This window comes from Sylvia atricapilla, chromosome 2 (assembly GCF_009819655.1).
Source record: "Sylvia atricapilla isolate bSylAtr1 chromosome 2, bSylAtr1.pri, whole genome shotgun sequence".
NCBI classification, from domain to species: Eukaryota; Metazoa; Chordata; class Aves; order Passeriformes; family Sylviidae; genus Sylvia; species Sylvia atricapilla.
In genome coordinates this window covers 77,056,689-77,073,314 of record NC_089141.1, presented here as the reverse complement: position 1 = coordinate 77,073,314, position 16,626 = coordinate 77,056,689, and the positions used below count along the sequence as shown (strand labels likewise).

The 16,626-nt window shown below is 34.5% G+C and overlaps 1 protein-coding gene across 1 annotated transcript in view; it reads right to left on the bottom strand.

Annotated features, from left to right (window-relative positions):
- The window catches only part of ITGBL1 (integrin subunit beta like 1), a 124,692-nt gene that overhangs the window by 54,558 nt on the left and 53,508 nt on the right, over nt 1-16,626 (bottom strand). Inside the window, 4 exon segments of the mRNA XM_066313491.1 lie at nt 3,152-3,298; nt 7,507-7,647; nt 10,423-10,563; nt 13,661-13,783. Coding sequence (XP_066169588.1) covers nt 3,152-3,298; nt 7,507-7,647; nt 10,423-10,563; nt 13,661-13,783 — 552 coding nt within the window.

Genomic DNA, 16,626 nt, shown 5'->3' with positions numbered 1-16,626 from the left:
TATTCCCAAAATTTTCTTGTGATCTTCTCTCACCTTATATATAGCAGGAACTACTGACGGTATAGACAACCTGGTTGATTTAACTGAGAGAATTAATAATTGCTCTCTCTTTATAACACCATTTCAGCATGTAGACACTTTCCTTTACTACTCAGCATGTCAATATGAAACCTTCTCTCTCCTTCACCTACCGGGAGCAGCTAAGAAATATAAGACCACAGTGTAATATTTTTTGGCAGCCTCTCTGCTCTCCCCACATGCTGAGTAGCAACCATGAAACAGCTTGTTATTCCTGTGAGTGGGGAAAATCAAGAAAGGAATTACAGTCTGAAAACAAATTTCACCATTTCATCTACCCTCAGAAGAGCAAAATATAGACTGAGAAATTAAAATTTATAGCATTTTATGGATAGTGATTCTCTAACTGTGTTCTTCATAACCTCTTTTTAATTCTCTAAGATTTTTAATAAAACTTTTATATACCCCTGATACATTGAAGATTACAAAACCCCACATTCTTTCACTGGTTTTCCCTATACCTTTTTTCTCTTGCTGAGATTACATAACTAATAGTTAAGGGAATCCAGGATTCTCAAAATCTGGGTGGGATGTACCAATTCCCTTAGTTTCCATTGCTATAAACAAACAAACAAAAGATCTAAATCTAAAAACAAAAGGTACAGATGAACAGAAAACATGTTTTAAGGAAATACAATACATGGCAAAATCATAAAGCCATGCACCTGCATGTCTGACCATTCTGTTGTGTATCCTATTCCATACACGAACTGCCTTGCCAAAAGATCCCACTAAAAAATTACACTGAGCACTCAACTTCTTTGGCAGTACAGTGGATTACTGACCTGGGCAAGGATAATTGTCCTTGTACCACCATTTTCTAATGGAAAAAACCATTTCCTTTTCCATTTTAGACTTTCCTTTCCTCATTACACAATCTTCTCTAAGGACATCAGAAAAACTGGGGATTATTTTACAAATCTATGGCCTTTCCCATTCCTGAAGACTTGAAAGAGATTATGTTTGATTGCAAAATCTTATCTTGATTTATTTGCTTGTGTCACATTTCTGCCCGTGATAAGTAGTGGGATTTCCGAATGACACCAAATTTTAGCATGCAAGTCCAGTGATGATTTCCCATAGGAACTAACCCCTACTTTAGCAGTTCAGAAACTATCTTACACTTTTTTTTTTTTTTTTCAAAATGTCACGGAAGAAAGGGAAATCCAAGGAGTCAAGGGTAAAAAGAAATACACTGTCCAGTATAACACAGATGAATAGACTAAAATATCTTCCCAAGGTCTTAAGCAAAATTGTTCATAGAACTAAAACAGAATACTGCTTTCCATTTTTAAATGGAAATTTTCATGGAGATTTTTTTAAAGCCTAGAATGCAGAATCTCTTGTTCCTTCATTACAGCAGCTGTCTATCACACTGTGTCTTAAATCCACATATGTGCCTTTTGCACTCCTTGAACACTTTAGTGATCTCTTCTTGTTTGGAAGTCAAAGTTCAGCGAAAGCCACTATCAGTTAAGCCTTTTGTTCCAATAATACTGCTTTGGAAAATTTTGACCAACAGATCACTCAGTCAAATTATTTCACCTGAAAATTACCTATTTCACTGCTAGGATCTCAACTGGAGAAGATTGCCAGCTTCATTAGGTGTTTTTTCAGAAAGCCAGAAGGGTAGAATTATTGTCATTAATATTAAAATCTTTACACTTACTCTTCTTACTATACTTAATTTTAAAAATTAAGTACTATATATTTATTCAAATTAAACTTGTTTTTATGATTTTCATTCTTCCTCTGCCATTTGACTCTCATAGAGGATAATGTAATTAAATCATAAAACTGACTGCAAATTCTCAAGATACACAACTTTTACTGAAGCAGATGAAAGAAGAGACATTCAGCATCCATAAGGAAAGGGAAAAAATGATCCAGTATTAAAAAATAAACAAGCAAATCAAAATTCAATGTTCCTTTCTTTTAGTTATCATTCTTGCAAGCATAAAAAGTAAAATGCAGTTAATTCTCTACAGATGCCCATTTTCCAACTAAGTTATAGTAAAAAATTCTGTTGCATAATTTTAGCAGGAAAAGAGAGAGATAATTAACTGGAAAACTGCAGCTTAACTAAGAAAAGAGCAAGCAACTGTCTGTTAATATCTAGTTCTTTTAAGATACTCCCAATGCTACATTTAGGAAGTAAATGAGCTGCTACACAATTACAGGGGGAAAATAGTACAATTATCACAGAGATAACTTGGGTGGACAGCCTACAATTTTGACTATGTTAAGATAGTATTAGTGAAAGAATAAATCACAAATGAACTGACATTAAGGGTCAAATGCAGTAATTCAAGAGAAGCTGTAGGCCTTTCCCAGAAAATACCTAAATGGGGAGAATTCATAACAACTTCAATTACCAGTTCTAGCAATATTCTGTCTTGTATTTACTTTTTTTTCTTCTCTCTGCAGAAAACCACATTTCACACAGTGGCACAGGAAAACTAGCAGGTCCTTTTCCTTCTGAGAAAAATTGCTTGGAATGTGTATCTTAAGTGTATGTATGAGTTAGTATATATTTTTAGTCAAAGCTTTTGAAAAGGCTACAGTGTCATAAAGGAATGCTTTGAAATAAAAAGCCATTGGCCACCTAGCAAACTGTGCTGAAGCACAGCTGCATTTCATAGAAGTCAGTCCTGCACTTAATGGGCAGTTTCTTAGTCAGAGTAAACTCAAACAGTCCTTATCACAATGGTGCCACAACATTTTACACAGGCTGAAAATCTCATGCTGCTTTTGTCAAGAAATGCATAGAATAAATTAATATTTTTAATGCATCTTTAATAACTACTTACCTATGGCAATTTTCAAAGCACCCTTGAAAACATCCAAAATAAATGTTAAGACATGTCAAATATAACACAAAGCAGGAAAAATAGGTAACCTTTTGATTCTTCTCCTCCCTTCTCCTAACTCACAAGTTATGTACGTGTGATTCATACACAGTAAGGCAAGAAGGTACACATTTTTCAGTACTAGTAATGCTGAACAGATGTAGAAATTATTTTAATGGAAGTACATTTAAAGGGCATGAAAATTCTTCCAGAAATGTGCTTACCTCTTCCAGAGCAAGGTAAATTAGAATTTCCTTGGCATTTCTTAGCACTTTCTTCAACCGACATTGGACACGAATGTGGATGTTCACACTTTTTCCCAGTCCATCCTTCTTTACAGTCACATCTTCCACAATTACACTGTCCATGACCTTTATGATGAACAGAATTCAAGATTAACCTCCATTCTGATGAGGTATAAAAAACTCTTAATTGGATGAACTTTATCAAAGTTGGGGCTTCATTCAGTAATGAGATGGCAGAAAAATACAACCAATCTACTATATTTTGTTTCTGAAAATAGCACTGGTCTACCATTCCATTTAAGCCATATTCCCTTTTCTGATTTTTCCTTAAGGGATGTTTTGCCACTTAGCACATAATCAAATGCAAAAGGGTGGAACAAGGATTAAAAAATATACATTTCACCGCTGTTTGGAAAAGTGGAATGTCAAAAGGCAGTATTTAATTTATTTTATGTTATTTTTCTACCATGGTTGCAGCATATTCTCTAAGAAATATATCAATACCATTCTTTATCTCCTCACAGTCAACATGATCCACTAGAGACAAGCCATGTCACATCAATTCCAAGGCTCAAACCAGTGCCTAATATTAAACAGGGATATACAAATTATAAAATATTGAAATATTTGACATAATCAATTCGCATTCCAGTAGAACAGTTGGATGTGGTTTTCGCTATCTCACTGCATGTCTGGGACTATTCCTTGCATGTATGTTTCCATTATATAAATACAAATATATGCAATTTTTCTTGAGCTTTTGTCAAGAAAAACTAAGAAAAAAAAAAAAAGATAATTGTTTTTCTCCCTCTTTATACTCTTTGCAAAAAGAGTGATTCTGGCAATACAAACTGTTCCTAAGAAAAGTCTGAGAATCAGCAAAACAACATTCATTGCCACAAAAATCAAATACCTATTTTCGTGAGCTCAGACAGCAGGTTAGATATCTTACAATTTTCACAGTCATCATTCATTGGACACAGGACCAAAGTATTCCTCCAATGCCCATTTCTCTATCCATGTTCTTGAAAACCATAGTAACCGAGATTTTTTACCTCTTTCTAACCATACACGCATTTTAGCACTTTGCAATTTGCAAAGAATTTTATTAGTTCACAAGGAGAAAATGGGAGGAAGCAAGCATTCAGACTATTTCCCAGAACATAAGTTTTACTAATTTCACAAAATAACTTTTCCTTACATTAGGTATTTGTTTTTCTTTAAAAGCATTACAAGTTTTCTCCTGTTTAGGGGATGAGTTTAGATTAGATAATTAGGAAGAAATTCTTTACTGTGGGGATAGTGATGCTCTGGAACAAATTTCCTAGAGAAGCTGTGGATGCCCCACCCCTGGAAGTATTTAAGGGAAGCCTGGATGGGAATTTGTGCAACCCAGTCTAGTGGAAGGTGTCCCTGCCTATGGCAGTGGTTGGAACTAGATGATTTTAAAGTTCCTTCCAACACAAACCCTTCCATGATCCCATGATTCTTTTCTTTGCTTTCATGTGTACCTGCTGACAGGTTGTGAATTGGATTTATGATTCCTGACCCAGATAGATACTTATGAGAGGATTATGGACTTTCACACAATAGTTTCTTTGCTAAAGCCACAGCAAATTAACTAATGAAATGTGTAAACATACAATTTTTTTGCGGAAACATGTTTTCTTTCTGCGTCAAGTCATGAAAGCTATCATCTCTTTAAGTGAAGATAATCACTTTAATGTCAAGAAGACTTCTGAAAGACAATAATTCAATAACATTCTGAATAGCACTTCAGGTGATAAAAGAAGGCATCCAGTTGTCAATATGATGTACTGTGAAACAACAGTCACCTCAAGCCATATGAAGCTTCTGGAGGGAGCTGCCCTTGTGTGATGTTAAATCTTCACATTGGGGCTGTCAATTCCTGTCATTTGTATTTTATTAAATAAACACAGAATTTCATTCAGTCACAGTAAAATGCTTTACATGAAAACAGGATTTCCTATAATTTCTCCATGCTACTCAGGACAAAGTGGTTTCCTGTCTCTGCCTATTAGGTAAACAGAACAAGACAAGAAAATTTTGTATCATCTCTGTTTGATGAACGTTTTAAGAGAGATGGATTATTTTCTCTAATCTAACTAATAACTCTTGGATTCATCCCAAATCAATTTACAAATAATTGTGAGAAACAATGAAGATATTTTGCAGACACACCTAATGCATGCACAGTTGTATAATAAGTAAATTAATTTTATATAAGCAATTAAAAAACCTGTCCCACTACAAATCCTCTATGAAATCTTTGATTTAATTGCAGATTCTGCCTGACTACCACAATAAACCAAAATTAAAACATATGCATCTTTTTATTTCTGCAAAAAAGACTAAACAGCAGGACTAGGAGACATTGTTCACATTGCTTCACGTGCAAACAGATTTTTTTGTACAATCTATTTTAGGAATGTATACTTGGATGGCCAGTTAAGACTTAATTAAGCTCTCCTAAAACATAATGGAAAGGTAATGGATAAAAAAATTAGTACTAACATTTTTGATGAGTGGAAGGAAAAATAAATCTATACTTCAACTTGAGTTTTAGTCACACCAAGCATATGAGTCCCTCCTTTTATATCTAAGTTTTCCTAATATACAGTTATGTCTGAGTAATAAAGAACTATGCACCAGTCCTTAATCCAATGTCAAATGGCAACATCTTTCTCCAGTCTCCTTTGTAACTGCCTGTACTTTCTCATCCTCTCCTTTTTTACAACCATTACCATTCTGGGCAGCAGCTGCAAAGGCAATAATGTCCAGGAAAGGGGCAGTTCAAGCAAGACTTTTTCAGTTTTACAGCAGCAGTTGTAGATGCCACAGGTTTGCTTTAAACCAATTTAGGTTTAAAACTCTTGTGTTCACCCTTAACTACAGAATGCATTTACCTTGTTGATTTGTAGCTTTGTATTCCTTAGTTGATGCTGATACTTTGATCAGTCCCTGAGTGCTTAAAACTCTGACAGCAATACAGTGATATGTTTAAAAATTGACAACAAAGTCAATCTTCCTGCTGCTCTCATGACTGAACACAGTTCTACATCATTCCAGTTCATTCATTAAATGAACCTATATAATATCTGCAAGTGGTTGAACAGTAACTAGTAAATTAAGTCACTGAATATTTACAGAAAAGCTTCTTCATTCCACACACCCCCGCAATTTTTTTAGTTAGCAATTCCTTTAAATTTATTTTACAAAAAACCCTACAACAGTCACTTTTTAAACAGGCAAAGAAAAGGCTGAGAATCTTATATATCATCCTGGTTTCAGTCTTCTTTCTCTATTACAGACAACTCCTATTATCTTTCCATGGGACATCTCTCACTTTAGGAATAGGAGGAAAATATACCACATCATTATTGTCCTTGATGTAACTGCATTCCTCCTATTATTAATTAGGCCAGATCATATGCACTCAAGCTGACAACCTCCAATCTGTAAAGTCCCTTTGAAATCATGTTCATTTGCTTTTGCTGAGTTCCTGTGTGTACAAATTGCATGTCATGTATTGAACAAAGTCCTTCTCTCCTGCCTAGTATTAACATCTTTATTAATATCCATACAAAATTGCATGCAAGGTCTCTCTCAGAATCCCAGCTTTTGTTAGCTGATACATGGAACATCTAAACTCCAAACCACAGATGGATGGATGGATGGATGGATGGATGGATGGATGGATGGATGGATGGATGGATGGATGGATGTTAACTGTTTTGAATATAGTTCTCTGAAGTATAACTAGAAGAAAAATGGAGATGAATGTGTCTAAGATGTATAGTCTGGGCTACAGCTACAGCTGGGCCACACATTCATATCTTTCAAGTATTGATGCTCTACTTGTTCTCATGCCAGTTTGTATTCTTAGGGGACTGTTTTTCATTGACTCATTTCTTTACTCTTCCTTGAATTTATTCTTCTTGATTATCATCTCCTTGTCATATAAAATGAAATAACAAACACAATCTGATCTAATGAGCTTTCAAATTCCAATTTCCCCAAGAAAGGACATATCTATATTTTAAATTTTTAATGTTGGGTTACACTAAACACTCCCTAAGAAGGGAGATAGACACCTAAAATAATCTAATACTCACAGATTTTTGTTAAATGGTACGGAAAAAAATACAGAATTATGTTTTTAACTTAACTCCAAGACCTCTCCTGCCCTCCAAGATTAGTATATTTTAAGATAGGAAAATGAGAATTGGAGCACTAGAGAAGCGGAAGATCAGACAAGTTGGAAGGTTTTTTATAAAACTACATATAAATCCCCTTTTTACAGAAATTCTTACCTGAACAGAAGTCATCAGAATATCTATCATATACTGCTTTGCAGTTTCTTTCATCACACTCACAAGTATCCCCATGAATATCTCCCCAGTCACCAGTTGGGTCCACATCATGGCATGTACATTCCCCACATACACATGTGCCTGAAAATGAAAAAAGGAAAAAGAAAAAAAAAAAAAAAAAAAAAAAGGCACAGAGATAGAAGATTAGCTGTGTAATTTAGAGTAAGAGCACTTTGATTACAGGAATTTACACTTGTGAATTTTCAGCTCTCACAGAAATGCAGTTTCAAAGCTGCAAGTGACAATCATGAGTGTGTGTTCAACTTCTATGATTTGAAACCTTCTATGATTATTTAGTAGCAATACTTTATACAAACAAATTGGCTTCCTGTTCATGTTTCTTTTTTGTTGTTGAGCCTTGCTGGGAGTCAACAAAAATGTAGCTCACAGAACAATAATACATCTTTGACATCAACAGTAATTTGCCCTGTCAGTAGTGACAATAAAAATCAATTCTGTTTAAATGACTTGGGCTTAGGCACAGGGGATAATTAATGGCTGTTAAAGCATCAACATTCAAACTACCAGAGAATCCAAACTAACACAGCTGAAAATGCCTAGGAGGTCATTCTTTACCTAAGAAGAACAACAGCACATATCTACATGAAACGATACTTCTCTGCTTTTCCCAAGTGAATATTCAGGGCCACACCCTGTTGCTTACCATAAAAAGAAATGTGAATATTACATAAAACAGATTTGTGTATTTTACTAATATGCAGAGAGTATGTACCCTACTTATTTAGGAAAATCTGAACAAAATCCCCCAACCAAACAAAAACCAGTATTTTCCTTATTCAGAAGTCCAAATATCCTTCAGGGCAACACACTCACTACTTTTTTTGAGATGCTAACAGGCTCATAGAAGCAGCCTGACCTTACTGATGCATGCAGTTCATTTCTTGCAGAGTGGCCTCACCTTCTGCTACTCTGCAAACATCTTTGTCATCTTATTTAGGTTACTCTAAACAATATAATGCATTTGAGGACAACAGGACAGGATGACTAAATAGTACACATAGATATGGGCACATTTTCTAATAAAAGGAGAAGTTCTACACAATCCAGCATGCATGACATGAACAGGAGGAGCTACAGCCCTGTATAATGCTAAAAACCCTGAGACAGCCCTCAAAAAATTTGTGCCTAATTTTTTATACTTTCACAGTTGAGTGACATTACTGAAGAAGAAAAAAACCATCCAACCAACCAACCAACCAACAAACAAAAAGAGGAAATGCCTCTGGAGAGTGATTAATCCCCCAAGAAACAACTTCAAAGTTAATTTAGATCAGCTGTCCTGGATGTCAGAATGCAGAACATAATATCACCAAAGTTTAAAAATCTAAATTTTCACATGTGGTCTAAACTAGTTCACTAGACAGGGCAAGGGAAAAAATAAGACCAGTTTATCCATCTTAGCACAGAACGAGGGTGGGCAGCAAGGTTAGCCTCGATATTTGATTTTTAGAAGGCTCAAGACCAAAAGATGAACTGTACTTATATCACAAGATGTATAAATATTGAAAATTGGGTAAGTAGGACTAAATGGAGTAGAAATACTTTGTTGGAAGTATTCATGTTGTCAGAAGCCTACAAAAGTCTTATGAAGATAAAATCACAAACACATGAAAGGCTAAAGGCATGGAAGTATCACACAAATGTATCTTTGTATTGGAGGTTGCAGCTACTCAGAATATCAGTTATGCTAGTCACACAATTTCTCCTGTTGCAATGCCAGTTTAAAGAAATAATCACACATTAAAATTTCAAATTTGATTAAAAGCTTGCTTTGATTAGAAATTCTTTGCCAAGAAATTAGTTTTTTAATGCAAAGAAAGCATCTTATATGAAGACACTTTGATATCTATTATTTCCAGAACTACACGAAAATTTTATGCTGAAGTCCCAAGACTAAATGAGCCCACATGATCTCTGTATTTGAGCCAAACTTTCAATTTCCTCCTAATTACGAGAAGAGAGTTTTCTAAATGCTCTCAGGATGATTAGATGTTCACAATACAGCAGGTTTTGTCAGTAGAGATGTTTTTAAGAGAGGTATCTGTGTGACTCTTGCTGATGTACTACTATAATTAATCTGGACTATTGGCAAAAAAAAACAATGGTTTTTTTAACTATTTTTTTAACTCCTTTTAACTATTTTTTTAACTCCTTGTTCAATGTAGCCAAAGACAGCAGCTAGTGAAAAGCAACCTTATTTTGTGGGGCTTTTTTTCTTTTCCCCAAATGGCAAAATTAGACAGAAGTATAAGGTAAAATTCAAATTCCAAAACTGTGTGCAGATAAAACCTCATGTAGTTAGAAAAACTATGTGAAGTCTACCTTTCCATCTCTATACATTCCACAGCATTGTTACTGAACACTTCACAGGTGTTTTTTCAGTTGTAGTGGAAATTAAATGCTTCAAGTTTTCATCTTCCCCATTCCATTGTGGGTCCTAAGTCTTCTTTGTGAGTGAATTGACATACAGTTCTGTGACCTTACAGCACCAATCCATTCAAAGTCAAAAATCTGGTGATATTTTATTTGCAAGATAGGTCTCTTACCAAAACAGATATGTACTAAATAACAAATTATCCTGCTCAGTCTTACTACAAAAATAGAGAATGAGAACAACTTGAGTTTGCTTAATCAAGAAGTGGATGTGGATTTGTGTAAGTTTATACCTAAACACAGGTATCTACCCACTTGGAAGTGCATATCTAGAACTGAAATAGGTGATAACAAGTAGAAACTCTCTGCAAACACAATCTATGCCCTGCTGTGGAAAATGCATAGAGTAAAACAAAAGCCAGCTATGTAAATTTGTGTAGAAGGTCCATGCAAATGACACACCTCTGTTGCTGCAGATTTTGCCATCTGGAGATGTGCATCTTTTCTTGATCTCCCAGGGGGTGATGTCACACTGGAATTCACATTTATCTCCATGCCAACCAGCCTCACAGTAACAGTTTCCACAGTAACACTTTCCATGGCCTTAAGCCAAAACAAATTTTGTACAGTGAGAAAGAGAGAAGTTTTTAAAAGGCATTACAATTTAACTGTTTTGATCTTTTATTTTAAAAACTTTTCCTTCTAGATTCAGAATAGAAACAATTTATAGACCATGTATGAATACATAAAATCAAAGGATATCTGAATTATACTTTCCCCCTCTATTTTAGAACTGGTTTTCCTTTAATCACAGATTAAATCTAATCACTAAACACTAACTGGTATCATAATTTTTAGATTTTCAAACTTTTTTTTTAACTTTAGAGGTAAATTTTGAAGACTGTAATAGTTAAAATTTAAGCACAGCTTTACACATCAAGGTAGGACCCATACTCGGCATGTCTAAGAAAACATTGTGCGTTCTTGATTCTTGATGGTTGCAGTAAAGACATCTTGATTTATTACACACTATGTTGTAAGTGGCTCCCCTTCTTATTCCCCTCTGTCAAGAAGATTTCAGAACATGGCTAAAACAGTACATTAAAGAGAATTCTTTTCAAAATTAATCTTTCAGACGTTCATTCAACAAAACATACATATCCCAAAAAAGATGGTCGCATCATCCAAGTCTGGGTGAAACCAGCTCCGGAACATTTTCATCTGCTCAGGTTTGTGAGCCATGTGCTTCATGGCACAAAGCTTTTAAATTAAGTAGTTGCAATTCTTACTAATCTTAGAGGAAAAAGTTAATTCTTTAATAGAAGGATCAAGTCACGATCTTGTTCTTTCTTCCTTTGAGCTTAGCAGACATGGTCACCTCTATCACAATCTGGTCAATCTATATTCTTAATTATCAAGACTGCAAATGGTTGAACACAATTTTTTCCTGTTTTTGCAACTTCACATGGAGTTTTCATTACATTTGGTTAAATGTCAAAAACCAATTAATTTAATTAGATAATTAAACAACAAAGACAATCAAATGAAAAAGTTGATCATGAACAGTAGCAAAAAATAAAAGAAAAAATGCTAAGGGAGTATAATAATTTGATCTAGATGCAATTTTCACAGATTAAAATATCAATACTTCATTTTTCACTTGCACTTCTATACTCGTCAAATAAATATGAATTAAATGATAAAATTTGCATCTTGCTCTTGGCAGGAGAAAAAAAAAATCACTCCTTTAGAGTAAAAAGCCTTTGTTTAAAAAAAGTATCAGGACCAGAATTTAATTTGTTAGAAGATAGGATACTTTTTCAAAAATAAGCTGTAATCTGACTCTAAACTATATGTAGCCTCAAATAAAAAGTGATAGTCAGCTGGCTGATAAAACTCCAACTGAAGCTGTAAAAGCCTAACACATCTTTCCAACTTCGCCCTACGTAAGAACTGCTTTGCTTAAAAAATGCGGTGTCCTTGTGCAAATATTAAAATGTATATAATCTATATCTCAACATGGCATTGATGGATTTTCCAGGATAAAATCCCAGCTCAAAGTTGAGGAAAAGACGTGTCCTTGACCTTCAGTTCATGTGCTGTCATATGCATTTTTCTGGATAAGGTTTGCTTCAATATATGATTTTGTATTGTAAAGGTTTGTTAAAAATAAAGCAACATATAACAATCATAAGTTCTGTGCATAAACTTCTCAGCTTACAATAACCCAACCAAGTCAAGCAAACCATTAGGTTATAATTTATACTTTACTTTAGAAGACTCCAAAACTTCCAGGAGGTATCATGGCCTTAAAGACTTTAAAGACTTGAATCTACCAACACTTTCTGTCCCTTTATATCAGCACATATATACATGAACTTTCCGTACATATAAGACTAGTTTTATACACAGTGTTTTGGGGAATATGGGATGAGTGCATGAGATAACAGGAAATAAAAGCTAAGAAAAAGCTAACAATATAAACCAGCAGTAAAACATTTGTGAGGGAAAAAAAAAAAACAAACCCAAACCAGACAAAAACAGCAGTAGGAGAATTTACTGGAACTAAATGAATGGCAATTTCTTATCATATTTGGTACCATGTGGAATGGTTAGAGGCGAATATAAATGGAATAACCGGCACATAAAAATTGATGCCCTCCACTCATTTTATTTTAGGCTATTACTGGAAATATTATACTCTGCTTCTGAATCTGGACTTCAGAGGACCATTCTGCATACCCTCATTTAAAATCCTTACTTAATCCTAGGATTTAAAAAAAAAAAGTTATTTTTGCCTTCAAAGGTACTTAAATAAATAGAATTTACTTTGCTGTCTGTGTAAGGAAAAGACAGGGAAAGCTATTTTACACAAATACTCTGTTTCTTCATACACACAGAGGAAGCACTATCACCAGATATGAATAGTGTAGGAGCAAATTGGAACTCTTTTGCGGGCATATGGACACAATCTGCACATGTGTAGCTTGAAAAATGTTTGTAGCACCTTCCAGCTCAAGGACAAGCCTCCTTCACAACACAGGCAAAGCCACATAGCATTTATAATGCCATAAATGGTGTGTGTTGCACCATATTTAACCCGGTTCCTGCCTTATAATGAAATGAAAGAACAGTTTGAATTTTGGTTGCTTTTCTATCCATCAGCAGAATTAATAACATCTTATTTTCTTGCCTTTCCTATCACAGATGAAATTTTTCCTTATTCATTCCTTTCTTTCTTATCTTCCTGTTTCTGAGTTATCATCCTATATTTTTTCCTGATATTTTTAATTTTTTGCTTCCTTGAAAAAAAATCCTAATAATCCATTTCCTGGATTTGTTCCTTTTTTCATATGTTGTCCATTCTACTCCCTCTCATCTCTGCATGAAGCGTTCACATTCCTCATATATTTTACTGAAGACAGACACACTAAGCTATGAATTACCTTAGTGAATTACCTTTGCAATCCTGTTTGCAGTTCTTCCAAAAGAGGAGATTGTCACAGGATTTATTCATTCTTTAACCTTATGCTTAGCTCATTTTTGCATCTGAAATTTGCTCTTACAATTTGTAATTTGAAGTCTTGCAATTAGAGTTACTTTTATTTTAAGTCATATATTCAGTATTTTGTAGAACCATGCAATTAAATATCAGCCTGTATTAATCTTCACTTTTTCTTGCGCTCACTAAGATACATACCTGTACAAATCTCTCCCGTTTCATCATCAATGCACTCTCTGTCATCACATTCACAAAATTTGCCATATACCAGTTCACTTCCTTCTGAGTTTGCACATTTGCACCTGCCACACTGACATGTGCCTGTAAAACATTTAAGAGATATTACTCAATGACTGCAGTTTATAGTTTCAGTTTTCTATAGTTATAGAATAGTTTCATTAGTCCTGTCAGAGATGGTACATATTCTGAGAAGGCTGAAATATAAAGATCATCCACAAAAATAAAGACAGGCACAGAAATTATCCATGTCAACAAAAAGCCTAATCTTAACTGTACAGAGATAGAGCATTCAAGTACCTTGGAAGTGTAAAGCTGTTTTTTTTTACAACATAAACCACAAATAAAGAAACAACAACCAAAAACCCACCACAACCCCCTCCCCTCAACTTTCTGACATAATGAAAAGCCAGAGCACTCAGGAAATGCAAAGCATGCAAATGGATTTGTAAACAGATCTCTCTTTCACACATTTTCTCCTTGGTGTTTTGAGGAAGGTTGCCCCTCAGCTCAGCGGCTGCCTCCCTCCATGACCTGCTTCCTTAATAAGAAAAAATTGTTTTATTGTTCCATGGGAAAGAAGAATCCCCTCTTCTACCTCAGAGGGTCTAGCTGACCTGAGGTCATAAATAAATGTATGACTTCCACAGTTAAAAAAAAAAAAAAAAAAATCATAAATACATTAAAATGACATTAGAAACAGAAGTATTACTATGCTGCTCATATAAGAACCCCTTTTCCCTACCTCTGTCCCTACCTTTATCAAAATTGAAAGAGGGTGAACTTCGTGCAATATCACGTTGCTGGGGCCTTGTAGTCAGTGGTCTCAAACAAGTTGTTTCAACAGTCAATGGCATCACTATGCCAGCAAGCACAGATTTTTTTTAAAATTCACCACATTGATACTCCTCACATGACATGCATATGTATTTTTGAAAACACGGTTATTGGCATCAGAGAACTTCTCCAAAATAGAAGTTTATGCTAATATTACACAAGATTGCAGAAACCAGTTGATGCTTTCACCTTTACAAATTTCACCCTTACAAGCAGAACGTGACTTTTAATAATCATCATGTTAATCAAAAGAACAGAAGTATTGGGCTTTGCAACAGACATGGCCATCCTAAAAGAGTAAATTTTTAAACAGTTTGCAAGAGCTAGTATAGTAAGGTAATAATAGTATAGTAAGGTAATAATAATAATAATAATAATAATAACACAACTGATAATACAACATAAGTAACCTACAGAACTAGAATTATTTGCTTCATGTTAAACAAATACAAATGCAATTTTTGAGAAACTGTCATGATTACAGATAATTCCTTAGCAGGAAAGAAGATAAAACAGAAAATTGATTCCTTTAATGGCAATTTAAAAAGGTCAGAGAGACTGTTTTTTGTAAGATTTTATTGTTCATTCCTTCCACTGCCAAAAATGAAAATTGCTCACATAGAGAACCTCAGTTTAAGTAGGATACTCCAGTTATTCTGACAAATGATTAGGAACAAATTCAGAAAAGTGAAGTTTTAGTTGGATCTTGATTGATTACTGAAAAAAAATACAATAAATTATTATCTGTGTGACAGCAGAGGACTGTTTTTGTAACAGCTCATGTCATCCCTTCCTATCTTTTACTGGAAATTAAAAAACAGAGCCCAAACCCCAGCAACAGTGTTAGCAGATAAAAGGCAATCCCACTAAGACAAAATACCGTCCATCAAAGTTACCCCGAACTCCCTAATCAGTCTCACTGGAATTCCTGTCTTGTTTAATATCAGCAAAAGCGAAACCATTTATTCTTCTCATGATGCCACAAACACTTCCCCCTTAGATACTTGGGGGTGGTTGTTGTGTTCATTTTCCTGTGAATATTGAGGCCACTTCTAACCAAGGAAAGAAAGAGGTTCTTTTTAAGAACTTTGACTAAGTACAATGAACTATGCTTATTTTGAAAGACAGTTTCTCATTTTGCTATATCTCATGCCTCTCTCTATATCAAGTTTCGTAAATCTATTGTTATAAATTAAGTGTATCATCTACTCAGTATACTGCACACTAATAGTTTTACTATTTACTATTAAACTGGTTTCTTATCCTGTACCAGCTTCTTTCTAACAAGTCCCACAATACTTGGGATTCTTCACTCATGTCAGCAACTAACTTGTGAGAAATCTACTTGTATGAAAACGTGTAGATTACAAACAGAAATTAAAGACCAGCAATAGTGAGCAGAAGTGGGCTCTTGAAACATTCTTTCACTTGGAGGTCAATGTAATGGAAAAACCAGAAGGCAATTTCTGGTCTCTAAAACCTGATTGGTAGAAAATGCCCTTCAAAATAGTACCATTCTTCTATGCAGTCTTCTAAAAGCCATTTGGTTTTCTTCTGATTTATTTTTTTAAGGAAAATACTTTCTATTTAAGTTAGCATTATTATAAAACTAAACAATTAGAGAAGAGAGTGCTATCATATCAGAACAGTGAAATGGAAATGTTCCTTTAATGATTCTGCACGTCTTCTTCAACTGATTTTAATAATCACAGGTACAATTCAAAAGTGTCTCAAAAAGTTTGCAGAGCTTATAAATGTCTGAAAAAAACATTTGCAAATGCCATTTCTGCATTCTGTAAACACAAACACTTGATAGAAATTATGTCACTTCCTTGTTAATGCCATTACAACATTCTGATGATGAAAACAAACCACAGTTGCAGTTTCATCAACTCAAAACATCTATGGATAAACCAGAGTAGTAAAGTAGGTATTCCTAATCAGTGTACATCATATGCACAGAAATAAGCCTATAGGAAAATTAAACATTTTAGTATACCTACAGTCACATCTTAGTCTCTTGAAACATACTCTACAAAATTACTAGTTAGAAATGACAATGATTCTCAGGCTAACACTGGGAGAGCACT